At 38.1% G+C, this 26617-nt stretch overlaps 1 protein-coding gene across 1 annotated transcript in view; it reads left to right on the top strand.

Annotated features, from left to right (window-relative positions):
- Positions 1 to 26617, top strand: part of LOC101244711 (BEACH domain-containing protein C2) — a 37292-nt gene that overhangs the window by 7345 nt on the left and 3330 nt on the right. Inside the window, exons 4-28 of the mRNA XM_010327812.4 lie at positions 895 to 1029; positions 5941 to 6045; positions 6444 to 6557; positions 7863 to 7939; positions 8887 to 8968; positions 11224 to 11544; positions 12026 to 12648; positions 13246 to 13330; positions 13482 to 13676; positions 16134 to 16679; positions 16792 to 16935; positions 17017 to 17496; positions 19068 to 19213; positions 19844 to 19913; positions 20010 to 20093; positions 20330 to 20386; positions 21330 to 21398; positions 21472 to 21558; positions 21632 to 21748; positions 23830 to 23979; positions 24758 to 24842; positions 24939 to 25059; positions 25259 to 25355; positions 25443 to 25556; positions 26198 to 26567. Coding sequence (XP_010326114.2) covers positions 895 to 1029; positions 5941 to 6045; positions 6444 to 6557; positions 7863 to 7939; positions 8887 to 8968; positions 11224 to 11544; positions 12026 to 12648; positions 13246 to 13330; positions 13482 to 13676; positions 16134 to 16679; positions 16792 to 16935; positions 17017 to 17496; positions 19068 to 19213; positions 19844 to 19913; positions 20010 to 20093; positions 20330 to 20386; positions 21330 to 21398; positions 21472 to 21558; positions 21632 to 21748; positions 23830 to 23979; positions 24758 to 24842; positions 24939 to 25059; positions 25259 to 25355; positions 25443 to 25556; positions 26198 to 26567 — 4474 coding nt within the window. The remainder of the gene's footprint in view (positions 1 to 894; positions 1030 to 5940; positions 6046 to 6443; positions 6558 to 7862; positions 7940 to 8886; positions 8969 to 11223; positions 11545 to 12025; positions 12649 to 13245; positions 13331 to 13481; positions 13677 to 16133; positions 16680 to 16791; positions 16936 to 17016; positions 17497 to 19067; positions 19214 to 19843; positions 19914 to 20009; positions 20094 to 20329; positions 20387 to 21329; positions 21399 to 21471; positions 21559 to 21631; positions 21749 to 23829; positions 23980 to 24757; positions 24843 to 24938; positions 25060 to 25258; positions 25356 to 25442; positions 25557 to 26197; positions 26568 to 26617) is intronic.

Raw genomic sequence — 26617 nt, forward strand, 5'->3', positions numbered from 1 at the left:
TATATGTTTCTCGGCTTTACTTAGAAAGGTAAAGAAAGATTCCTTCTACAGTTTTTTCATCCATTTGGATGGAAAAAACTTCATAATAATATTAGTCCCTTTAGTTGTTCAAATGATGATATCAGTGAGGATCGCTTCCCTTTTAATAAAATATGATGTGAATGAATATCTCGTGGAGAAATTATACCGTGTATAGACTATCAAATAAGCCATGTTATCGTTTGCCAGATTTGATAAGGTACTTGCATTATTTTATTTACTACAAGTGTTTTATGGAACAAGGTGGCATCATGACTTTGCATTTATTAGTTTTTGGAGATTCTTATGCCAGAGTAATATTTCTTTTTGAGTTAATTATATTACTAGCTCTCCTTTTGAATAATTTTCTTCTAGCACTCTATGTACTGTACCGTTAACGTCACCTATATAACTTTCTTAATTTATGGTTTATTGAGTTGATTAAGATTTGATAAAATGAAAACATATGAATATAATCTGCTTAGCAATATTAGGGCTGTGTTCCTTGTGAGTAATAAATCTGTATTTAATCATGTGATATTGATGTGAAAATAAGTTTTAGACCTTTCTTTACACCATTAGTTGAATTTATTTTAATGGAAATAACCAGTAGTCAGGTATCTAGACCAAGTTTATGCCATGATCAATATAGGTGTTCCCTAATCTTGTTTTTGGGCTCATATATCCTTTTTGTGATTAGTTTTGTTGAATGCCTCAATGTATGGATTTTGGATTTCCTCTCCGCTAATCATTCAGATAGTCACTTTATTATTTATAGATGCAAGAGTTTTGTGGCTATACTCTATTTACCATTGAGTTTTCTGCTCTAGGCAGTCTTTCAAAGATAAAGCTGAAGATTTTTTGCTCCTGATGTAGATAAATGCCTCGTCAACAGATGAAGGGTTGAACTTCTATGACTCTGGGCATCGGTTTGAGCATATCCAACTTTTATTGATTCTTTTAAGATCACTTCCATATGCACCAAAGCCATTGCAAAGCCGAGCATTGCAGGTATTGAATCATATCCCTTTTTCCTAATAACTTATACACCTATCTTCTTTGTACTGTAGCGGTTGTAGGTTTTTACACTTCATTACCATTGCGTGGGTGTTCTAAAGTTTGTTCTGGCTTGAATATAAAATTGAGCGTTTGGTTATCAGTTTGTTCAGAGTTCATTATAGAAAATTTAACATCAAACTTTAATATCGGAACTACTTCTGTTGAACAAGGCAAATATAACATGTTTCTGACTTTTTTTGACTGAACAAGGATCTCTGCGAGTATAGGCTGTGATTGCAAGTTTCACAATTGTTATGATAACAAAATACAATATACCAGATTCCGCAAGTGAGGTCTGGGGAAGGTAGACTGTATGCAGACTTTATCATTACCTTGTGGAGGTAGAAATGTTGTTTTTGAAATACAATCAGCTCAAATGAAGAAAAAGGCGACAATGAAGAAAAGATAGTAAGCAACAAGAAAACGGTGCAAAGATTACAAAAAGGGAGCAAAGACAACAATAGAATTGTGCGATAATCAATAAACAACATATTAGGACCTATTATTGAAAACAAGAATAAACAGTGCTATTAATCAAAAAACAAGAACTATTATAGAACAACTAGTAAAATGGCAAACCCCAACCACCCTAAGCCAGAGAACTATACATTACCTACTAACATGCTATCCTAATACCAGTCCTCTACATTTTCCTATCTAAGGTCATATCCTCGGTAACGTGAAGCTGAATCATATCCTATCATATCAATTATCATCTCTCCCCAATACTTCTTCAGCTTACCTCTTCCTCTCCTCGTACCCTTTATAACCAATTTCTTGCACCTCCCACCGGTGCGTCTATGCCTCTCCTCTTGACATGTCCAAACCATTTCAATCGCGCTTCCCACAATTTATCCACCACAGAGGCCTTACTAATCTTAGCGCTCTTTATATGGCCACACATCCACCTCAACATCCTCATCTCCATAAGATGCATCTTCCGGACATGAGAGTTTTTGACTGTCCAACACTCTGCAGCATATAAAAATGCTGGTCTAACCACCACTCTATATAACTTACCCTTGGGTTTTGGTGGTACCTTTTAATGACACAAGACTCTATAGGCTTGCCTCCACTTCATCCACACTGCACCAATACGATGTGTAATATCATCGTCGATGTCCTTACTCCCCTGAACTATAGATCCAAGATACTTGAATCTGTCACTCTTGGGGATATTTCATGTGGCAAGATGTTACATAGTTAATTGTATACATTTTGCTTTGATAGAGGAACCAGTAAGGTCAACTAATAAGCTCTTAATAAGTAATTCAAGAAGAGGAATCAGTACAGTCAGCTAATAAGTTCTGTTTTTTGGACCTAAGTACTCTCTCCATTTCAATTTGTTTGTTGTATTTTGACTTGGCACTGGGTTTTAGAAATTAAAGAAGACTTTTGAGTCTTGTGTTTATAAATTAAAGATATATAAAATACACCAAAAGTAGCATCATGCACGGGGCTGTGGTTCAGTGGTAAAGGAAGAACATCATGGGATGTGTTGTAGGTGCATGCCACTAGTTTGAACCCTGTTAAGGACTATAATTTGGCATTTGAATGGGAGAAGGGTAGAGGGACATGTCTATACTCCATAAAGTATGAACCTGTGCGTCAACTGGGCTTGGCCAACTAATCCTCATGGAATTTTTTGGGTTTCAAAGAAAACAAATAATGAAAGGGCTGGGCCAGCTAATCTTCTTTCCCCATTTTTATTCATCTTAGCTATGGAAGGAATGAGTAACCTCATTAATACAGCAAGGGGAAAGGGGTGGATCAAGGGGTTCCAAGCAGGGGAACTTTCTAGTTTGGAAGTAACTCATCTACAATATGCAGACGACACATTGGTATTTTGTGGAGCTGAGAAAAAACAAATACTGATTTTGAGGGTCATTTTTGTCATTTTTGAAGCCGTCTCTGGTCTCCACATTAACTGGGGGGAAAAGCTTCATCTATCCTATCAATAGTGTGCTTAATACAGAAGTTTTGACCAGAACACTAGGAGGCAAGGTTGGGAAGCTTCCAACTACTGCCTTTGGGAGCTAAAAGCAAGTCCAAAGGCATATGAATGGGTACTGGAGAAATGTGAAAAGAGACTCACTAGTTGGAAGAGTCAGTACTTGTCCTTGGGAGGAAGATTGACTTTAATTAACAGTGTGATGGATGCATTACCCTCTTATATGATGTCAGTCTTCCCTATGCCTGCCAGCGTATTTAATAGCATTGATGCTCTTAGAAGAAATTTCTTATGGCAAGGCAGTGAAGATAAGAAGAAGTTTCATCTTGTTAAATTGAAAGAGCTGATGGTGAGTAAAAACACAGGAGGCCTAGGCATAAGAAATCTGAGGAAACAAAACCAGAGCCTAATGATGAAGTGGTTGTGGAAGTTTGGCAAAAAATGACATGGAAGATAAGTGGATGACTAAAATGATAAGTACTCCATATAAATGCACTGTATGGAAGGGAATTAGAAATTTATGGCCAGTGCTATATCACAGAACCAAGGTAGAAGTGAGAGATGGGTCAAAGACATCCTTCTCGGAGGGTAAGCGGAATGGTTTGTCCCTATGAAACAGTTGCATCCTGAATTGTTCACTTTATGCCAACATCAACAGACCACTGTGGCTACAACGTGGACTGGACAAGGATGGAATTTGTTCTTAAGGAGGAACCTTCAGGATTGGGAGATTGACAAAGTGGCAGAATTTCAAATTCAGTAGGCTCTTTCAGCAACCTCACTGAAAAGAAGGAGTTATTAGTTTGGCAGAATGATACCAAAGGTCAATTCTCAGTAAATTCAGTGTATAAGGAACTCAACAAGAATGCTGGACAGGAGATGGAATGGCCAAGGAAGATCATCTGGAAACGAAAAGTACCCTACAGAGTAAATTGCTTCATGTGGCTATTAACAATAGAAGCAGTTTTGACTCATGAAAATCTAAAGAAAAGAGGCTATCAGTTGGCTTCGAGATATACTTTATGTGGAGAACATGCTGAGACAATTAACCATCTTTTTTTGCATTGTACATGGACAGAACAATTATGGAGAATGTTCATCTGTCTAAAGGGGATAAGATGGGTGAAACCACGGAGCATTAAAGGAATCCTGAGCAGCTGGAACAGAGATGGCAATGCTTCTGACAAGGAGAAGAGATGGGAACTTGTCCCGGCATGTATTTGGTGGACAATCTGGAAAGAGAGAAACAACAAAAGTTTTGAAAATCGGCAGAATAGCTTACAGAAGATCAAGATGGACTGCTTAACTCTTTTCTATTATTGGTGTGAACAAGATATATTAACTAGGACAGAACATATCTTTGATGTGCTAGTTATAGGTAGCAGTTTAGACTACGACTATTTTATTCTGTAAGTTGTTAAACTTTTGAAGGGAAACTACACTTTTGTTGTAGTATACCTGTGGATATATAGACTAAAGTTACCAGTTTCAAAAAAAAAAAAGTAGCACCATTTTCCTAAAGGCCACAAAAAGCATTTTAGTTCTATGTTTCTAAATAGTGCTAGGTCAGGGACAGCTGGATCGGGTGTTATCCGCAAGTGGTAATGGCACAGCAAGGGAGGAGTCAAGAGGCTGGCCAAGGTTGTGTTCTTTCAAGAGGACGAGGTTGGCTTGTTAACCGAGGGCTTGCATTGCGATGACGTTGCCTTTGGACTTGGACATCACTTCAACATCTCCCTGCTTTTTGCCAGCACGAGTGAATGCATATTTCAAACATCAATCCCCACTCAATAGAGAAATTCAAAGAGGAGAACGAGGACAGATGACTACTGCTAAAAATCATTTATGTTGCTTGTTCTACCTGACCAGCTCACTTAAGCTTTATTCAAGAAGAAGCCATAGCCTACCTCGTGCTAAAAATGTTACCATGTTCCATAATTGTGTTGCAGTAGGGCAATGCAAAAATAAATTATTTGCATCTTCAAGCTCCCTAGCACGCATGTGAAATCTGCAGGGTCAAGCAAATATTATGTACGGCAACCCGGCTGAAGCTGTCGAAGAGGAGCTTTGATTTCCAAATCATCTTCCATTGGCAGTTTTCAGTAGGACACTTTGTTTTTAATGATGAACTATATCATGATTTAACAGTGGAAGTTGCCTCTTGTTTGTACCCCATAACAAGGAGTAGGGATTCAGGAGGTTGTTCATTTACGACTCTCAGCTTCTTTAGTATTGAGAATATCCTGTCAACCTCCACATCATGGCAATTCCTTCTAAACCTTTGCTCCAATCCATAATGTGTCTTTCATTGTGCAATGGTAATAGTTACATTTACAAGAGAGGGAACTTATCTTTGGGGATGTGCCCCAACGAAGCATCATGCCAATTTTTTTACTAATTGTCATCATCCTCTTTGAAATTGCATCTGGTAATAATTTATCTCAGAGGTTCCTTATTTGAATTGAAGTGTGTAAGAAAAGAGGATTGGAGATAAAAGGGGTCTCGCCCATGTGAGGTTTAGCTTGACAAGAGAAATTGTTTTCTTTATATGTAGCCCCCAATATTTTCTAGAACGTAACAAAATCAACATGATTAATTTTCTGCTTTTCATTTTCTTGTTTGTCATTTTTGTACCTGGTTGAAGGGGAAGACAAAATTAAACCTGCTCAAGAGCAAAGAATAAGGAAAATTCATTTTTTTTCTTGTTGAAGTTGATGTAGGAGGGAGAAGGTCTTAGTTTGTAAGATATTACAGACCTGCAACATTTTTGTCATTCATGTTTTGGCTTGTTGAGTGGTCGGTGGAATTATTTTGATGACACCTTCACCTCAATGTATTGCCTTCATATATTATCTTTTTTTGAACATTCTCTTCATGTCTCTCTCTCACTTCAATTTTCTGTTTGGTTTCAGGATCTTCTGATTATGGCTTGCAGTCACCCGGAAAACAGAATCAATCTAACCAAAATGGATGAGTGGCCTGAGTGGATTTTGGAGATCCTGATATCTAACTATGAGGTAGCATTTTTTTACTGTTTCACAAAAATTACTTTGCTTTCTTATTGGAAGTCACTGTAAGGAGTGATACAAAAAGATTATGTTATGTTTTCACTTCTTTGATACTTTTTGTGCATGTTGCCTGTCGCTTTGCATTGGTTATGCACCTGTAATTATGTATGCAGGAATAGTTTCCTATGTGGTCACTGATACAGGAATAGTTTCCTATGTGGTCACTGATCCAGCTTTTTTGGCTTTGTTAACTTAAAAGTGGCGCTCATAGGTGGAACTACTAAATGTCTCTTCTGATACTTCTTTTCCCTGTGAAGTAGTGGTTAGAGTGAGCTTTTTCCATCATCAACAGAGGCTAAAAGAAATGTAGAGATTCTGACTTTAATTTTTTGATCTTTCTGTGACAGACAGGAGCAAGTAAGACTGCTAACCCAGGAAGTTTGAGAGATATAGAAGACCTCATACACAACTTCCTTATAATTGTGTTAGAACACTCAATGCGCCAGAAGGATGGATGGCAGGTAAAATTTGGTAACCATTTTATTTTTTCATGTGACATCAAAACATTTAGAACATAGGTGTAGCACCAGTAGGATGATAACTAACAGAGTGTATGCCTTAAGATGGAGAATAATAGCATGAATGATTCTATCTGTGAGGTGAGCTAGCACTAATTAGTATGATTGAATGAATAAGATATCTTATTACGAGAGCTGAATGGATATGTTGATAGTCTTGGCATGATTATGTCAGTCCTGGATTCTTCACACATAGATATATGGCCAAAGAGAAGCTACTTGTTTCATCAAGACCAGATATTGGTGGCTCACATTCTTCTGGAGACCTTGGTGTAAGTTAGGGATCCAATATCTTCTGGATTTATCTTATCTGCCAATGGAAGTGGGAAGAGAGAGACACTAGTCAGGTTTCAGAATGTTCTGAGTCATAGCTAGCCTTTTGATAGCTAGCCTTGTGGTCCGGGACTCTAGAGTGTTCTCTATAGCTCCTCCTTGTGCAGGTGAGACTGTAGCCTCTTTCATGAATTTCTCAGTGCTTGTTCTCTAATTAATTTCTGTTTCCTCATAACTTGAAAATGTTAGCACTCTGCATATAGCTCCCCTCAATTTGAACAATTTAAAAGAATCACCGTCTGTTCATCAAAACTTTACTACCTGATTTTCAAGGACCTTCCATAGGGATTTCACGATCTTGGTTGGCTTCTTCGACCAATTCCCCTTTCTTGCCTGAAATCTCATAGTGCTCATCCTTCCCCTTCTTTGACAGCAGCAATTTAAAATCTTCTGCTGCTCTCTGTCCTAAACAACAAAATTCTGTTGACACTTTCAGTATTTATCTCTCTATTGTTTTTTTTTTGAAATCAGTAACTTTGTATCATATCAAGGATCAAAACTCTCTATTGGCTTTCACCAACTAAGTCCCTCTCAAATGTCAGCTATGACCTGCTCTCCACTCACATAAATTGATGTATAAGAACCATTATATTTGCAATACCATAATGAGCAAATGCAGTTGGCTATTTTCAAATCACTTATCACTTGACGATTTCTCCTTCTGATTTTTGGTTATGAGTCATCTCCCAGTCTTATTTTCCTTTTGTTTCAGACTTTCGGGTGTTAGATTGCTTTGGTGTTTTAGATCTTTTGCTTATTGACCTGATAGGATTGAGGAAGCGTCAGTAACTAGTTATGACTAATTTATATGTGTATTTCTAAAGCATTTTGGTCTTCGTTTTGTCCCCTGCACTGGCCATTCTCCTATGTTGTATCTGCATTGAACTTTTCATTTGATAAACTTTTTTTGGACAGGATATTGAAGCTACAATTCATTGTGCAGAATGGCTTTCCATGGTGGGTGGTTCTAGCACAGGAGATCTGAGAATCAGGTACTAGCGTTTACAAGTTTGTTGAATAGATCCCAGTGTTTGATTTTGCTGCAGTGATTTTCCTCTCGGCAAAGGTCTTTTCTTTTGAAGTGCTACATATTACTATTAGAGTACTAGAGTGAGACCATTCCCCCTTTTTCTGTATAAATTTGCTTTGTATTGAATTATTTAGAGTATGTTATTAGATGTACTTTCATGAATAGTTTCCCTGGTTATTCCAATTTTCAATCAGTTTAAATGAAGTAGAGTGGAAATTTTGGGTTTTGGCTTTGCATCTCTTGCAAGATTATGATAGATAGTTAATATACATAGTTAAGGTGTATATGGTTATACTTTGTATTGGTCTTCCACACCAGGAAAACATGATTATGTACTTGGATATAAAAATGACTTTGCATAAGTCAATTGTCTTCACGTGCCTTTATTTCTCACATGATATCAGAATTTTGGTTAAAAGTTCCTCTCTTTGCTGAAACCAGCAACATAGGGGAGAGGAAAATAGTCACTTTTGTATATTTCTGGCGACTTTCAGACCCACTTGTTTCATGAGTTTTATGCTGAACACCATTATTGGATATGTACTTTTGGACTCATTACCCTGCTTATCCCATCACAACATTGTTAACCAATTGTCTCCTTCAATTCACATGAGCTAAAAAGCATTAGGTCTTCCTGACCTTGATACACTGCTTAAGGATGACAACTTGGACGTGTAGACTTTTTTGGACTTTTTTCAGAGTGTTTGTCCTGTCTATGATAGTGCTTTTAGGCTGCTATTAAATCAGGTAACATGACCTGTCTGGAGATTATTTTCCTCTGAAGCACTATTTTAATTTTTCATGTGCTTTGTATGATAAGTGGTCTGTAAAGACAGCATTTATGTTTCTATCCAAAGGCAATTTTGGGGTTCTCATTAGTTTTCAATTTTGCTTACATTACATCCCAAGACGTGAAGAGTCACTGCCCATTTTCAAAAGAAGGCTGTTGGGAAGCTTGCTGGATTTTGCTGCACGGGAATTGCAAGTTCAGGTAACCTTGTTCTTCAGCTCTGGTCTCTATGATGAAAGCTGAAGATGTGACTTCATAATTCTTTTGTTTTGTTTCCTTTTCTTCTAATTGACTTTTATCTTCAGTATGATATCAGAATGACCTGCTCCAGTGTTTCTTTTTTGGGTCAAATTAGGTTTTGGGCCTAACTCACATCCCAAAAGCTAGCTCAAAAAGGAGGAGGATTTCCCAAGCCTTATAAGGAGTCCGGGGATCTCATCCCTCACCAATGTGGGATTCTTTCCATTCATCACCCCCCCTCTCAGGCCGGACAATCTTTATCCGGGGATCCACTGTCCAGTCTGGTGCATCTCCATTCATGGACCGGGGTATTTCCACCCCTCTACAACTGTCTGGAACCTGGGCCCCACACCGGATCGGGTCTGGCTCTGATACCGTGTTAAGAAATGGTTCTTGAGCCTACATCAACCCCAAAAGTTAGCTCTTGCCTGTTTGGGTTGAGTGAGGCCCAAGATCCATTTATTTACATGGTATCAGAACCAGGCCTATTGGTTTTGATGTGGGGACCCTCGGACCGTGCATGACAATGGGAGTTGTGAATATACTCCCGGTCCATGAATGTGTAAGCTCCGGTCCGAGACAAAGGGTTTGGGCGTGTGTGTGATGAATCATCCCACAACAGTGAGCGATGAAATCCCTTAACTCCTTATAAGACTTGAACAATCCTCCTCCGTATGAGCTAGCTTTTGGGATTGAGTAAGGCCCAATATCCATTTCTTTACATTAGGTCTTGGGTCTAACTCACGCTAAGAGTATACAACCCTATGTAGTGGTAAATCAATTAGACCGAGGTCTTCAATTGAATCTGGGAATTCCTTCATTGATCTATCGTCACAGTTCAGTCTCTCAGTTTTAAATCTGCAAATGTTGAAGTCACCACCAATCACCCCCCTTTGCTTCAACTAACTCATTCACAATTCCTCTTTCAAAGCAGAGTGTGAATCATAGAAATGAAACCCTAAAAAGACCCACCTAAAATCTTCCTTTAAGCTTTCAAATAAAAAAGAGAGCGGAAACAGTCCCTGTTGTATAGCAACTCCACTGTCTTTTGTCCCATATTGTTATGATGCCCTCCTTGTACCAGAGGCTTTAAGCTCAGCCCAGTTGCACCATCTTGTTCCTCTAAATTTGTCAAACAAGACCCGGTGACCATTCTTCATTTTTTATTTCCTGTTAACATACAATATCAATTTTCAACCTCTGAATAAGAGATTCAGGGTGATCCTCTTCTCCAACTCGTTCACCCCCCTCACACTCCAGCTGGGAATTTTTTTATCTCATTCTGATAATGCTTTGAGATACCTGCCCCTCAGTTGTTTGTTTGTTTCTTTCTTAAGCTACACATGCAGTCTCACATTGTTTATGGATGGATAATTGGTCTCCTTATATGGTCTTAGGTAATCCTCACTTCATGAACTTACTTTTGAGGTTGAGTTAGGTACAAGGTCCATTTCTTATCATGGTATCTCCAAACCCATCCTATTAATTGGCTTACTCGGTGTTGGGATCTCATGTTGTATTATCTAAATTCCAGCCTGGACATGTGGACGTGTCAGAAGTCCCACATTTGCCATGGATGGGGTAATTGTTCTGCTTGTATGGTTGGACAATTCTCTCCTCATGAGCTAGCTCTTGGATTGGGTTAGACCCAAGGTTTATTTCTTTATAGTTTATAATCACATGAATTAGGATGGAGTAACTGAAGTCGTAGTTTTCCCCAAATTCGTTGCTTTTGGAGTTAGCTTGAGATTGGTGTCACCTTGATCCTTTTCGAATTATTTTAATTTCAAAATCAACATTGTTTTAGGGCCTCACTGCCAGTTATGATTTTTGTTAAATTCAGAATAGTTTTCTGTTTGATAAGGCAAAGCAATAATATTAATGATGCACCCACTAGCTATCCTTGCAATAAAGAGAACTACAGAAAAATTCTAAGAAGAATCTGTATGAAACGAGAGGATTTGCATGTTGTGCTCTTTATACACTTGAGTATAAATTAGGAATATAGCATGAATATGGTTGCTTGTCTGTAAGCGTGTTGTCACTATGCTCCTTATCAAATATAGCAAACTTATCTTTTGCCCCTTCGCTGTAATTAAAGTTTTTGTTATATTCTTATAATCTGATAGAATGCATCCTGAATTCTTCTGCATCTCGAGACATTAATATTTGTGAAACTACAACAATGTCTACATCCAGCTTTTCTTTTTCTGCAGACTCAGGTTATTGCCGCAGCTGCTGCTGGTGTGGCAGCTGAAGGCTTGTCAGCTAAGGATGCCAAGCTGGGAGCAGAAAATGCGGCTCAACTTTCTGTCGCCTTGGTAGAGAATGCCATTGTGATTTTGATGCTTGTTGAGGACCATCTGAGACTGCAGAGCAAACTTTACAGGACTGCACGTGTTCCTACTGGTTCTGTTACTCCTCTGTCAAATGCTGTGCATGCAGGTAGTCAGCCTGCAAGTGTAGTTGGTGGAGACACTCTTGACACTGTAGCTGATCATAAATCATCCAATAGCTCTGGAAGAATGTCACTCGATGTATGTATTTATAGACTTATGTTTTGAGTTTAGGAATTCCTCCTCTTCAAGTATTATATGTTCCTCTTTTTTTTTTCTTCAAAGTACTATTTGGTCATATTAGTCTGCAGATCTTTTCTTTTTCTATCCTCTGTGATGTGCATATTTTCCTGGCAGTTCTGTTGGAGTTTGTTCCACTTCTAGGTCTTGTCTGCATCTCTAGTTGTTCTCTGTATCCTCTTGTCTTCTGTGGTTGCTGCATTTTCGTCTACACCTACACCTACACCTACATGTAATTGTTTTGGAAGATCTTCAATCTCTCTGCTAACTGGGTTAAGACTGCAAGTGTAATTCTCACATGTGCTTGTAATGTAATGCTCTCTATTTCGTTTGTAGCCAGATTTATTGGACAGACCATATTGAAATGCTTGTAAAAAGTCTACTATATTTTACTTGGTTTCTTGTTCATTGAACTTAGTTTACCGATGCTGGTTTCAACTAGGTTCTTGCATCAATGGCTGATCCTAACGGACAGATATCTGCGACTGTGATGGAGCGGCTAGCTGCAGCAGCAGCTACTGAACCTTATGAATCTGTTTCTTGCGCATTTGTGTCATATGGTAGCTGTACCTTAGATTTAGCTGAGGGGTGGAAATACAGGAGCCGATTATGGTATGGAGTTGGCCTTCCCTCAAACACCTCGGATATTGGTGGTGGCGGCAGTGGTTGGGAAGCTTGGAATTCTGCATTGGAAAAAGATGCTGATGGAAACTGGATTGAACTTCCTTTAGTAAAGAAGTCGGTTGCAATGTTAGAAGCACTGTTGTTAGATGAGTCTGGACTGGGTGGTGGTCTAGGCATCGGAGGAGGATCAGGTACTGGAATGGGAGGCATGGCAGCACTATATCAATTGTTAGACAGTGACCAGCCTTTCCTTTGCATGCTGCGGATGGTGCTTGTCTCATTAAGGGAAGAAGATGATGGTGGAAATCAGATGCTAATGAGGCATGGAAAGACAGAAGATGGGACGTCGGAGGGTTTTCGTAGACAGACTAGCAATCTTTCTATTTTAGACGTGAATGCTCGTGTACCATCAAGGAAACCGCGATCCTCATTGTTATGGAGGTATGAATATGCTGACCTTTTTTGAGCTACTTCATTTTCCTCTTTCTTCTTTTGGTTTTTGTGTCTCTTTTTATTTTTTTTAGGTTTTGCTTATTCACAAGACTTCTGGTTAAGGTACACCATGAATCACACGTGAACCTTAAGGTGACTTACTAGTGTGAGAATGAGATCAATTAAAGTTTCGGATGCTAAAACCGCTTGAAGCAATAAAAAAAAAAGAAAAGAAAAAGACTTGTCGATTATACTGTGCAAGTAATGCCTATTTATAGACATGTGGTACAATCTTACATTCCAATTTCATACCAACACTTACCTCTACACTCTAACTCTTTAACTTTTTAACAAATTTCATTTTTTTCCCGAAGTAATTTTTATATTAACATGCTATCAGAGCAATGTGATGATTTGTTAATTGCAATAACTCGTCTTAAAGAAAATGTAGCAAATATCTTCCTTGATATTGGTGTAAATTTATACCCATAAACATGTAACTTGCCTAAAATTTCACAACATGCTCGATTAGTAATTGTAATATTTGTTCTGCTATCTATGTCTATGCCAATTCGTTTCCTCTCATAAATCAATATTTGTTGACAGCGTGCTTTCACCAGTTCTCAACATGCCTATTTCTGAGTCCAGAAGACAGAGAGTGTTGGTTGCCTCCTGTGTTATGTTCTCTGAGGTTAGTATTATATCTACCTAGTTACTTGTCTCAGTCAGCTATTAAAGGGAGGTTTAAGATAGAACTCCTTTGTTCTTGTAGTTTAGCTGGAAATTATGTTTCTGATGCTTTCTGTATTTCGATTCATGTTTCTGTCACCCATATGTTGCAGGTCTGGCATGCTGTTGGTAGGGATCGAACTCCTCTAAGGAAGCAATACCTAGAGGTTATTTTACCACCTTTTATTGCAGCCTTAAGGAGGTGGCGACCCCTCTTGGCAGGAATTCATGAACTGGCAACTGCAGATGGTTTAAATCCTTTTGTTGTTGATGACCGATCATTGGCTGCAGATGCTTTGCCCCTTGAGGTAGATATATTAAACTTCCATTCACATAGGGATGAAATTTCAGTTGTAGATTTAAGTCTGAACCTTTTTTGAGAGTTGGAGTTTGTCAAAAAAATCTTGAATAAAGTGACAAGATCTTTACAGTTATCATTATTATTGAAGTATTTCTGTTAATTAATTAGAATCTGGCACATCAAGCTTATGCCTTTGTGGTTGGCTTTCAGTTACCATCCATATCTACATTTTTTTTATGAAGTAAGGTATTTCATAAGAAGCATCAAGCAGATGCAGAATTACAGAATAGACAAAAGGGATCACAGAGAGCATAAACAAAAGTTTTTATCTCCTTTACAATCTTCAAACTAGTACTAGAGAACTAACAAAGTCAAGAAATTGTTCAGTGTTAAATACAACGGTTAAATTAACCCAACTAAACAGCATAAGTAAACATCTAGCTTTAAGAGAGTGGTTTGGAGTTGAAATCCTATCAAAATATCTACGGTTCCTTTTAGTTCATAAACACCAAAAAATAACTCCAGGGATCATCACCCAGACTTTCTTGGACTTGTCAACTCTCCATGTATTCCAGCTTGCATAGGCTTCTTTCACATATTGTGGCATGACCCAGTGCTAAAATGCAGCAGAACATATTCCATAGTACCTTGGCTGCTGCACAGTGAAGGAGCAGGTGATTGACTGTTTCTGTGCTTTTCTGACACATAGCATTATTATCCAGATCAAGGCCTCTTTTGTTGAGATTATCTTGTGTTGAGCATGCTTCCTGGAGTGCAATCCAACAAAAACAGATGATCTTGGTAGGCATTTTGGTCTTCCAAATAAGTTTCCAGGGCCAAAGTTCTGTGATCTGGTTCTGACAGCATATTTGATGATAACAATCTTTACAGTGAAGGTGTTGTTTCTTCCCTATACCGGTCTGTCAGCACAATTCTCATTCATATTATATTTTTCCACACTAGCAAGTAGTTCAAGCCGACTTCCCATCTCCCAATCCTGCACATTTCTTCTGTTCATTACATTCCAGTTGTTGACACATCTATCTGTGCAATTGTCGAGTTTTTGTCTTGAGCAATTTGGAACAGGTTTGGGTAGGCTTCCATGAGTGGAGTGTTACTTAGCCATCTGTCACACCAGAATTTAATGTGAGCCATCCCCTGCTTTGAACCATACCTCTATAGAAAATTCACTCCACGACTTGCTAATGTATTTCCAGGGGCCAACCCTGTGGGGTGAATTGAAAGTTTTTGTGCTCCATTTATCCCTTCTTTCATGCTTAGCAGCAACATCTTTCCAGAGACTAAAGTGGTTTGTACTAAATCTCCACTAGCTTTTGTTGTGATAAGCTAAGTCTCTAATGCCCATACCTCCCTTGTTTTTTGGTTGTTTGACTTCGTCCCTTTTTCTTTTTTGAGAAGGTAACATTTGACTTTGTCCCAGTTCATAGGATGAAGTTTGTGAGAATTGCCATTTCCTTCCCATAAGAAGTCCCTCCTAACCTTGTCAGTTGATTATGGATCTTGCCAGGGATGGGAAAAGTGACATGTAATATGTGGGTATGCTATCAAGCACACTGTTGATAAGTACTAGTCTTCTTCCCATTGATAGATATTGCATCTGCCAGGAGGCCAATCTTTTTTCAAATTTCTCTATGATCTCATTCCAGATTACAACATTCTTGAATTCGCTACCCAGGTAGGTCAAGATAGGTGGTTGGAAATGTCTCAATAAATAAATACCATGATTCTTGCCAGCTCTTCAATATTAACGACATTGTTGACTGGATTCATTATGCTTTTCAGCACATTGATATGCAATCCTGAAAGAGCTTCAAAAAGGAAGAGGGTAAGGTTCAGGTATAACATTTGGGTTGAGTCAGCCTCACAGAAAATGAGTATATCATCAGCATATAGTAGGTGTGAGACTGTGACGGAGGCCCGGGCTGGTACCTACACTGAAACCTTGAGTCCACTGCTCATGCCTGGCCTTTTCTATCATTTTGCTCAGAACCTCCATTGCTATAATAAACAAAAAGGGAGAGAGGGGACCCCCTTGTCTGATTCCTCTCTGAGGACAGAGAAAGCCCACTGGTCCTCTGTTAACAATGAGTGGGTATTTCACAGTTGAAATACTAAATTTGATCCATCTAATCCACCTATCTCCAAAACCCATCTTCTTTAGGATAGAAATTAGGTAAGACCAGCTGAGTTGATCAAATGCCTTCTGAATGTCGAGTTTGCATATCGCACCAGGTTCACCACTTTTAACACTCCAATCTAGCACTTCATTTCCTATCAAAGCTGCAAATGAGTAATTCTGCTTTTGCTTGTATAGTCTTCCTTTCTTCAGCTACTGAAGCATTGGACTAGTGCTGCTACATTTTGTTAGTCAGTTGCTTCTGAGAACTTACTAGAATCTTCTGTATATGTTAATCTCCAAGAACTAAGATATTCTTTTTTTCAGGCTGCTCTGTCTATGATATCCCCTAGCTGGGCTGCTGCTTTTGCATCTCCACCTGCTGCTATGGCACTGGCAATGTTAGCTGCTGGCGCTGCTGGAGGGGAAGCTCCAGCACCAGCAACAACCTCACATCTAAAGCGGGATTCTTCATTGCTAGAGCGCAAAGCAGCTAGACTTCATACGTTTTCAAGTTTTCAGAAACCTATAGAGGCACCTAGCAAATCTCCAGCTATTCCCAAGGACAAGGCGGCAGCAAAAGCAGCGGCACTGGCTGCTGCACGAGACCTTGAACGCAATGCAAAGATAGGATCAGGAAGAGGTCTCAGTGCAGTGGCAATGGCTACATCAGCACAGCGACGGAGTAGAAGCGACATGGGACGCGTGATGAGATGGAATGTTTCTGAAGCCATGGGAACAGCGTGGATGGAATGTTTGCAGTCAGTTGATACTAAATCTGTTTATGGGAAAGATTTTAATGCCCTGTCTTACAAATTCATTGCTGTTCTTGTTGGAAGTTTAGCTTTAGCTAGAAACATGCAGCGATCAGAGGTCATCTTCATACACTTGCCACTAGTCTTTTTCTCTGATAGGTCCATAAAACTGGTCTCAATGACATTGTTGATTTCATTGTATGATTCCTTGTTTGTCTATGTGGTTATAGGTTGAGAGGCGGTCACAAGTGAATGTAATTGCTCAGCATCGGTTGTATACTGGAATACGCCAATGGAGAAAACTTATCCATAGCTTGTTAGAGATCAAATGTCTCTTTGGCCCATTTAGTGATTGTCTGTACAATCCTCAGCGTGTATGTTACTTGCTGCTTTTGTTTTATTTGTCTGATCAAGGGCTTTACAACTCAGGTTAAATGACTATTGTTTATGAGTAGGTTTACTGGAAGCTGGATAATATGGAAACATCGGCAAGAATGCGGAAATGTTTGAGAAGGAACTATGGAGGGTCAGATCATTTTGGTTCTGCTGCAGATTATGCTGATCATACCGGATTAAAAGAGGGGGAAGATCAAACAATCAGTCCATCAAAAGCCTCTCTTTTGGCAGCAGAAGCTATTTCCATTGAGCCAGAACACGAGGATTATGAACAGGAAGATGGTTCCAACTTGGATAGTAAGTTAGATGACACAGAACATCATGGTGACATTCAGAGTAGAATGTCTGGAACTACTGAGCAGCCACTGCAGACATCTTTGGAATCTGGAGACACTCCAGTTACTAACCACCATGACGTGGTGCAGAGTCCTTCAGCAGTGGCCCCTGGTTATGTTCCTAGCGAACATGATGAAAGGATTGTCCTTGAGCTACCGTCATCAATGGTCAGGCCGTTGAAGGTTTCTAGAGGAACTTTCCAAGTAAGTCTGCATCTACAAAATATGGTTTCTATGAAATATTTCTTTTTACTAATAGATATTGGCTTATTATGTATAAGCTTCTAATTATCCAATGATTGACATTTTGAAATGCACGTCTCTAGAAACTCAACTGCCTTAATGAGATGATGACTGGAAATTTGGTGGACTGAAGAAGTTGTGCATTCCATGTAACCATCTTAGTGCCGCCTTTACGTGAATAATATTTGCATATTACTGGGAAATAAAGGAGATGTTATTGATGTGAAGAAGGGATTGAAGGTCAAGAGAGTAGTCGCAGACTGGTGAAATCATTTGTAATCAAAGTTTTCTTCACCTCCCTGCTGTTGGGACAGAGATGCCATTGTTTTTTGGGTGGGGTGGTTTCGAAAGCATTTCATCAGTTAGTTTCTGAGTTGCAGAATTTTCATGGACATGGTATAGTCGTGCTACCATGGGAACATTCCATATGCTTAGACAGTTCATAAAGATTTAATGCACCCGTCCTGTAAAGAGACCAAAATTATGGTACGATGTCCCATATGCATAGAGCACTACTAGGGTACTTCATAGATATTAGGAGTCGCATGGACCAGAATATGAAGAGCCATATCGAAGATGCTAATTGCTCAGTGCTTAAATATAAACTATTCGATAAGATATATTGCTATTCTTTTTGGGTTGAATGCTTATGATATTAATTGATAGAAATTCTATTAATTTTGTAGGCTGAAGAATGCACTTGTTTCTTTTTCAAGTGCAAAATGCGTTCCTTTTTTTTTTTTTTTGAAACTCAAAATTAAATTTGCCTTTGATAACTTAGGTGTGGACATTGGTCTGTAGACTTTGTCAGGCGACCTGCTTCTGTTGTTTATGACGATCATACGGGCAATGCAAAATGGTTAGACCCAATAGAATAGCTGGTGGATTAGAGATGAAGAGCTGCTTTGTTTTGTCTATTATTTTCTTTTCTTTTGTTATACAAAAGATCCTCTGTATATATCCTTATGTAGGAGGTCCTATTTTTGTGAGCATTCGAGATCAAATTTTCATTTTTTATTACCCAAAAAATACCTCTATGTATACCGTAGCTCATTTTATGGCCGAATTTATTATTATGCCCGATAAAACTTTAAAGGGTCAGCAATGTTTATAGGGCTCATCATTTATGACTAGTGGTTGCCTACCTACCACAGCTGAACTTTTTTGGGACTTGGAACCAGCTATGCAAAGCTCACATGGCCGGAGCTCATATTTAATGATTTAAACCATGCTGTAGACAAAAGTATGTTATTTTTAAGTGAAGAAAGATAACGGGGTGGGCCCACTATCCACTGAGTTTTGAATTGTGTGCCACTAATCCTCGGGGATTTCTCGGTGTTAAAAAGATTCACTGCCTCCTTGGTAATAAGCTGTTTGCATGTATCTATATGAGTTTTTGCAGACTTTGTTTGGATTCCAATGTTTGCCGTTGTAGGAACAGATCAATTTTTTTGAGTGTGGACAAAAGTTTGCTAATCTTCATCTCAACACAAGTTAAAGCTACTTACTTGAAAAGTGTTTTCTTGTGCCAGATTACAACAAGGAGAATAAATTTTATCATTGATAACACTGAGATCAGTGTGGCTGGGGATAATCTTGATTGCAGCAGTGACGAAAAAGTCAAAGGGAAGGATCGAAGCTGGTTGATATCTTCCCTTCATCAAATTTATAGCAGAAGGTGAGGGTAAACTGAATTTCTGCTTAATATCTATTCAAACATCACAAGGACAAATTTATCTGAAAAAACCCTCAATTGATTACTGTTGTGGTTCAATTTGAGATGCTCATTCCCATTTATCATAGACTTTCTACTCTGCTGGTTGAGCAGACATTTAGTTTCTGTTTTATTGTAGAGATGAGGTTTTTCTAGTTCGTCGCGACTAGGTTACTGTTATGATTTTAAACAAAGACTAGAATAGATATCCAAACCATAACGAATGGAAAATAGGATTCTGATGTTTATAAACGTAGAATTGGTTTACATGAATAAATCATGAATATCAAGAAGCCTATTTTCTTTGATAATATATCTCATTTGGTTGGAAGCTTGAAAGGCGATTCACATTGTTGGAAGCTTGAAAGGCGATTCACATTCTTTTACATGTTGGTAACATTTCAATCTGGAAAAGGATTTGCATGCACTCTTACACATTTCAGTCACATTCACTTTATGGACCCCAGGGGTGTTGTGAAGTGATTTTTTCATTAATCAATCTGAATCTCTGGAAAAAAATCACATGATTTTGTCTATTTAAAAAGCTGTCTTCTTTCCGCAGCGGCCATTTTGCCTGACTTCTTGTCTTTACAGATATCTTCTGAGGAGAAGTGCATTGGAATTATTTATGGTCGACCGGTCAAACTTTTTCTTTGACTTTGGGGTATAACCTTGTACTACATTGTGATGATTACATGCTCTTGTTTTCTAATTTTTACTTCTTCAAGAACAAGGTGAACTTTCTTGGTTTTTGAATCAGAGTACTGAGGCAAGAAGAGATGCATATCGAGCTATTGTTCAAACTCGTCCCTCTCATTTGAACAATATCTACCTTGCAACTCAGGTTTCTACTTCTCTTTAGCTTATTCATCGGTCTTTGGCATATGAACAAACTTTGTTAAGTTAGTTTGCAATATTCTGTGTGGGCTATGCTTGACACGTTGACTTGTATCCATATCCATTCAAAAATTCACTGCACAAAAGAAATGAATCTTCATGGTCAAACAAGAAATTCTTCTTTCTTTAGCATTCACCAATATTCTATCCCATTATATGTTTATGTCACTTCTCATCTTGCAGAGACCTGAACAACTTCTTAAACGAACTCAGCTCATGGAACGTTGGGCTCGCCGGGAGGTATGTTAGAAAACGAAATTTCTATTTATATTTATGTATATGAGGAAGCGGGTAGAAAGAATCGTAACATGCAACCTGAGATCTTGAGGCAATTGGTGGGATGGGTAGAGTAGTCAGAACATTAAAACCTTTTGCAAATCCTTATACAGCTAATGTGGAGCAAATGCATTTTAAACACCCATCGACACATGTAACACACACATGGATTGATGATCTCTCCTTTTCTTTTGGATTTCTTTCCTTTTATCCATCTCCCCCCCCCCCCCCCACCCCATCCATCCCCCCACCCCCCACTTGGTTGAGAAGACGAAGTAGCTCAACAGACTGAAGAATGCACATGTAGCAGAGAGTAGGCTTAGCAGGTTGAACAGGTAGGTGTCTGGAAAATAGAGATTAGTGTCAATAGGTCAAGGAGTGCGCTTAAACTGTTGTGAAAAATAGAGGCTCCACATTTGACTGACTCTATGCCATGCGAAAAGAATCTATGCATTAATGTGAAACTTAAGGTAATTTAGTGTTACCTTTCCCAAAAAAAATTAAAAAATTAAAGGCAACGAGTGGAATAGCCCAAAGCCTCTAAGAACCCCTTAGACAACTATATGAGCCAATTATACGATATATCTTAACATCCCCTTCATGTATAACCTGATTTTGGGATTCACAGGTGAATTTTGTTGTGGACTTGGTAGTGTGAGTATGTGCTTATCAAAGGATAGTTACAATGTGAAAGAATGTATTGATACCACTTGAGAGAACCTATAATACCTTAAGCCAATAGTTGGAGTAGTTCAAAACCTTATAATAAACCCCTTTGGTAATTCCTTCATAATTAATGAGGGAGAAGTGCATTTTCTAAACATATATATCTGCAATCCCTTGGTTTCAAGTTCTCGTTTTCCCTTTGTCAAACTGATTCATTATCTGGTCATCCATATCTTTTCAGATCAGCAACTTTGAGTATCTAATGCAGCTTAACACACTGGCCGGACGTAGTTACAATGACATTACTCAGGTACCGTTCTCTCATTGTGAGGGCTCAAGAGGAATCATGTGCTTACTTGATCAGTTCCCTTTCGGTTTTGCAGTATCCTGTGTTCCCCTGGGTCATTTCTGATTATACTTCAACCGACTTGGATTTCACTAATCCATCATCTTACCGGGACCTCTCAAAGGTTGGCATATATTTCATGTGTCAAATCATCTCCAGGTTATTGTATGATTGACATAAGAAATATATACTTGCAGCCAGTTGGAGCATTAAATCCTGACCGATTAAGGAAGTTTCAAGAGAGATACTCTAGTTTTGATGACCCTGTCATCCCAAAGTTCCACTATGGCTCACATTACTCAAGTGCAGGAACAGTATGTGCTTGTTCTTTTATTTGGTTGGCCTAAGCCATTTTAAACTATTATCTGCGATGACTGTACCACTCTATATTGTCAGATATCCTGAATGGTTTAATGTATTTGTAGCATATTTTGAATGTTACCGTTTTCATTTAGGTTTAACAGTCTCATGATTGTTAATTACTTGATTGATTCAATATGAATAGACAGTTCTAATGCCAGTAGATAATACTCCCTCCGTCCATTTTATGTGGCGTGCTTTCCTTTTTAGTCCGTTCAATAAAGAATGTCACCTTACTGTAATTAGAAACAATTTAACTTTAAAATACCCCTTCTACCCTTAGAAATGATTTTCAACCATACAAATATCTATGCATTATTTTAGACCACAAGTTTCAAAAGCTTTTTCTTAAACACTGAGCCAAGTCAAACGGTGCCACATAAAATGGAACGGAGGGAGTAATATTTATAAGTAGCCTCAACCTGAACTGCTAGAATCTGTTTCAACTAATGTCCTATTTGGTATCACGTAAATGCTTTCCTTGGCCTAATTATTTAGGACGTCAAAATCATCAAGAACTATGCTTTACACCAAAATGAGAAGAACAATTCTGTCCTTTTATAGTCATAAGTTGTTTTGTTCTTCTTCCTAATCCAGTATCACTTTTTTTCATCAATATTAAATGTTAATATTCATTGTTGGCTACTTATGATTATCACCAAACACCTGCCTATGCTCTACCCTCGCCCCTTGTCATTATACCAACTTTTGTTCAACCAAACACCAAGAAATGATTTTGCGAAATGGTTCTCTTTTGTTAAAATTTATTCTCATGGAAAGTGTTTAATGCCATTACAAAAAGGTAAATATCACTAGAAGTCCTCTTTATACTTAAAAAGTCATGAATTTCCTAAATCTTTTGTATTATAAATTCGTTTGCATGTTCTTCCATGGCTAGCAGCACATCCGTACCCATTAGATCACCCCTTGGGTCTTGTTGTAGGAGATTTGACATGATTGTTTTCCAAAGAAATAGGAACTCTACCTTTTTATGATGAAATTGTTGCAATCCTACATTTTTTTCTCTGTTTATCATCTACCAGATGTTCCATACATTTGTCGGAACTAGGGACGAGTTCCATAGTTCAAAGGTCACGTTGCTATGGTTAAGCATATGATTGATACTGCACCAGTTTCTTTCCACTAGAAGCACCAATTAATGTGAATTCTTCCTCTTTTCTTGAAGTTGTTTATTGCCATTATTCAGTTCCAAGTGGCTGCTGTAGGAAAAGTTTTAGCCTATAGGGGGCATAGCTGGACCAGTTCGATTTGTATGTTTGCTTCCAGTATCCCTTGTAATTAAACCAAGGTCAGAGGATTTCAGTATAAAGATCTCGTTAGCATACTAATCAATATTACCACCATTGTTAGACACTTCCTATTGTACATATGTCATAATGTTTTGACTCCTTTTATATGAAGCATCAGTTAAAGGGATACTGTGAATGATTCTTGGTGTTTGCATTGCACATCTGCAAGACTGCAACACTATCTGAAGAAAGGAGACAGTCTGGTTATCCTTCATGATCCTTAAACCTGCTGTATATCCTTTATCTTCTTGATGCCTTTTCAATACAACTTGTCATAAAAAAGAAAACTAAAAAGAATTGTTGTATACTTGAATGTGCGAATGATCTTTTCCACCTCAGGATGAGTAATGACTATTTGCTTCCACAGGTTACTCAAAAACTTAAGCGGAGCTCATGAACATAAAATTTTATGTATGGCGGAACAATAAATAATATGAGTTTTATTATCTTCTTCGGCGCTAGAGAATATGAGTTTTAACGAGTCTGTCACATTCAATGTATACTCAACCAAACAATATCTGTCTGGAGATGCATGCATCTTCATTCATCTCTTGACTTGCTAACACTTTTGCATATTTACTTTTTCTGACTCGGTTTGCTTCATAGATTATTCCACTTCTATTCTTTATTTTATGTTGAATATGCATCACTTGAGTGTGAACATAGTCAGCAGTAAATTTACAGATTCTGTTCTAAGCCTTTGGTATGAATTTTATGTGCACCAGGTGTTATATTATCTAATCAGGCTGGAGCCCTTCACTACCCTATCTATTCATCTCCAAGGTGGCAAATTTGATCATGCAGACAGGATGTTCTCAGATATTGCTGCCACTTGGAAAAGTGTTCTTGAGGAGATGAGTGATGTTAAAGAGTTGGTATGAACTATATTTCTTCTGCCACCTCACTACTCTGTTACAATTCGATTATATTATCATTGTGTATACTTTTGGACTATCTCTTAGTAGTTATGGTCAGGCAACCTTTGTGCTTTCGATTATAAATTGTTACCATCTCAAAAGACAGTTGAATGTTATTATTTGACATACTCAATTCTTGAGATAAATGTACTGCCTCTGTTTAATTTTATTCAGTTCTGTTTGACTGGACACGGAGTTTAAGAAAGACATGAGAACTTTTGGAACTTGTGGTCTTAAACATGACAACATTTATTTGGCTTTAAAACGTTTAAACTTAAGTTGAACACGTTATAAAGTTTATTTGGCTTTAAAAGCTTGTCTCTAAGGGTAAAATGGGAAGCAAAGATAAATTATTTCCAATGGTAGGAAGGGGTCATTCCTTTGGAGCACACTAAAGAGGAAATAGCCTTATATAACTAAAACAGGGGGATTAGCAAATTAGTAGAGTTTATTCAAGTTGGATAGTCAACTAACCACTTTTACATCAAGTGGGTCCTGAAGTGAAATGATAGACTAATTTTTGTTTTTTGTGATATATAAAGTGACAAAATATTCCATTTTGAATGTCAATTTGGCATGACCTGGAAAGGGTAGTAAGATTCCATTAGAGACAGAAGATGCAGATAATGCTTTCTTCTGCTAATGATTTGTTATCTTTTGCTATTTCTGGAGTCAGTTAAAGCTTTTGCTCAATGTGCTCATAAATTTATAATGGGATATTGTTCTTAATACCTAGGTTCCGGAGCTATTTTATCTTCCAGAGATGCTAACAAATGAGAATTCGATTGAATTCGGTACGACACAGTTGGGAGAAAAGCTGGGTATGAAATATAGTTTAATTGTATATAGCAGGCATGCAGTGCTAAATTTTGTCCTAGTCTTCAACTGTAATAATTTGTTTCTCATCTCTTTTTCAGACTCTGTGCGGCTTCCACCTTGGGCTAAAAACAAAGTTGATTTTATTCATAAGCATCGGATGGCACTTGAGAGTGAGCACGTCTCTGCTCATCTACATGAATGGATTGATCTCATTTTTGGGTAGGTTTTGTCTGTCTTTCACTTTGGAAGATCATTTACAGAGTTTAGTTTTGCTTAGGTTTTGTTATTGCTTTCCTTGAGAATTTCAAGTGTGCCTAAGTTGTTTTGGGTGCATTAAAATTGGGTATTTCCATTAACTGTTGTATTTTCTTTTTCCTTCTCTTTTCTTCTCTTCAAATAAAATTATTTGCATATTCAGGTATAAGCAACGAGGAAAAGAAGCTATACTGGCAAATAATGTTTTCTTTTACTTGACATATGAAGGAACAGTGGATATTGACAAGATAACAGATCCAGTATGCTTTTGTTTCCTGTTCTTTTTGCTTTAGTTATTCCACTGACTTGAGTGCGAGTAATTTTGAAATGCTAAATTTTGTCAAAAGGTTCAGCAGCGTGCTATGCAAGATCAGATTGCTTACTTTGGACAAACACCATCTCAGCTTCTTACTGTCCCACACATGAAAAGAATGCCTCTGGAGGAAGTTCTCCAGCTACAGGTGAGTGTTTTTGCATTCATAATTCTCTCCTTTTAAGTTTTCAGAGTCAACTGTAACATATATAAGAGTAAAATTTAAGTTTGACCCAAATGAATACTAGTAGTTTTATCTTTTTAATTAATTAGTATCTAGTACTGTCTATCTTTCGCTCGTATAGAAGGGTAAAGTGTTTAATTGTTGTAGGTGATTTAACTATCTCTTTAGGAAAAGAAAAAGGAACTCAATTGTCTGGTGAAGAACACAAGTTCTCTTAGCCATTTTCGGCCAATCTTTCCACCTTGGTGGTAGAATATCACCAGTAATTTATATGTTTATGTGTCCCATTATTTCCGAGCCTCTATATTTTATTTTGTCAAACTTTCAAGTAACACTTACCCCTGAACCCCTTCTTGGGAACCATAATTTTTTTTTCTTGCTGTATCCTATTCTCTCAAGCTAGTCTGTTTGTCTTATGAATCTAGAGAACATATTGTTAAGCCTGGAAGTTCCCTTCTGCGTGAAGGTCTCAGTTTATCTTGTTTTTATGATAATCCATAATGCTGTTTTTAGCATATGGTATGGTTCATTTTCAGTTAAATAGTAATATGTTATCATAATTGGTAGGCTCAAATGTGACCTTGGTACTTCTCTCATTTGCGCAGACCATATTCCGGAATCCTAGAGCTGCTAAACCATATACGGTTCCCCACCCTGAGCGCTGCAACTTACCTGCTGCAGCAATGCAGGCTTCTTCTGATTCCCTTGTAATTGTTGATACAAATGCGCCAGCTGCTCACGTAGCTCAGCATAAATGGCAACCAAACACACCAGATGGTCAGGGAGCACCTTTCCTCTTCCAACATGGAAAACCTGGTGCTAGCTCAGCTGGTGGAACATTCATGCGAATGTTCAAGGGGCCAACTGGCTCTGAATCAGAGGAATGGCATTTCCCTCAAGCCCTGGCATTTGCAGCTTCTGGAATCAGAGGCTCATCTGTTGTTGCAATTACATGTGACAAAGAAATTCTTACAGGCAAGCAGTATAGATTCAATTTATTTAAATCTTAAAAATATCTTAGTTAT

The sequence above is a fragment of the Solanum lycopersicum genome, chromosome 1 (genome assembly GCF_036512215.1).
Source record: "Solanum lycopersicum chromosome 1, SLM_r2.1".
Classification (NCBI taxonomy): domain Eukaryota; kingdom Viridiplantae; phylum Streptophyta; class Magnoliopsida; order Solanales; family Solanaceae; genus Solanum; species Solanum lycopersicum.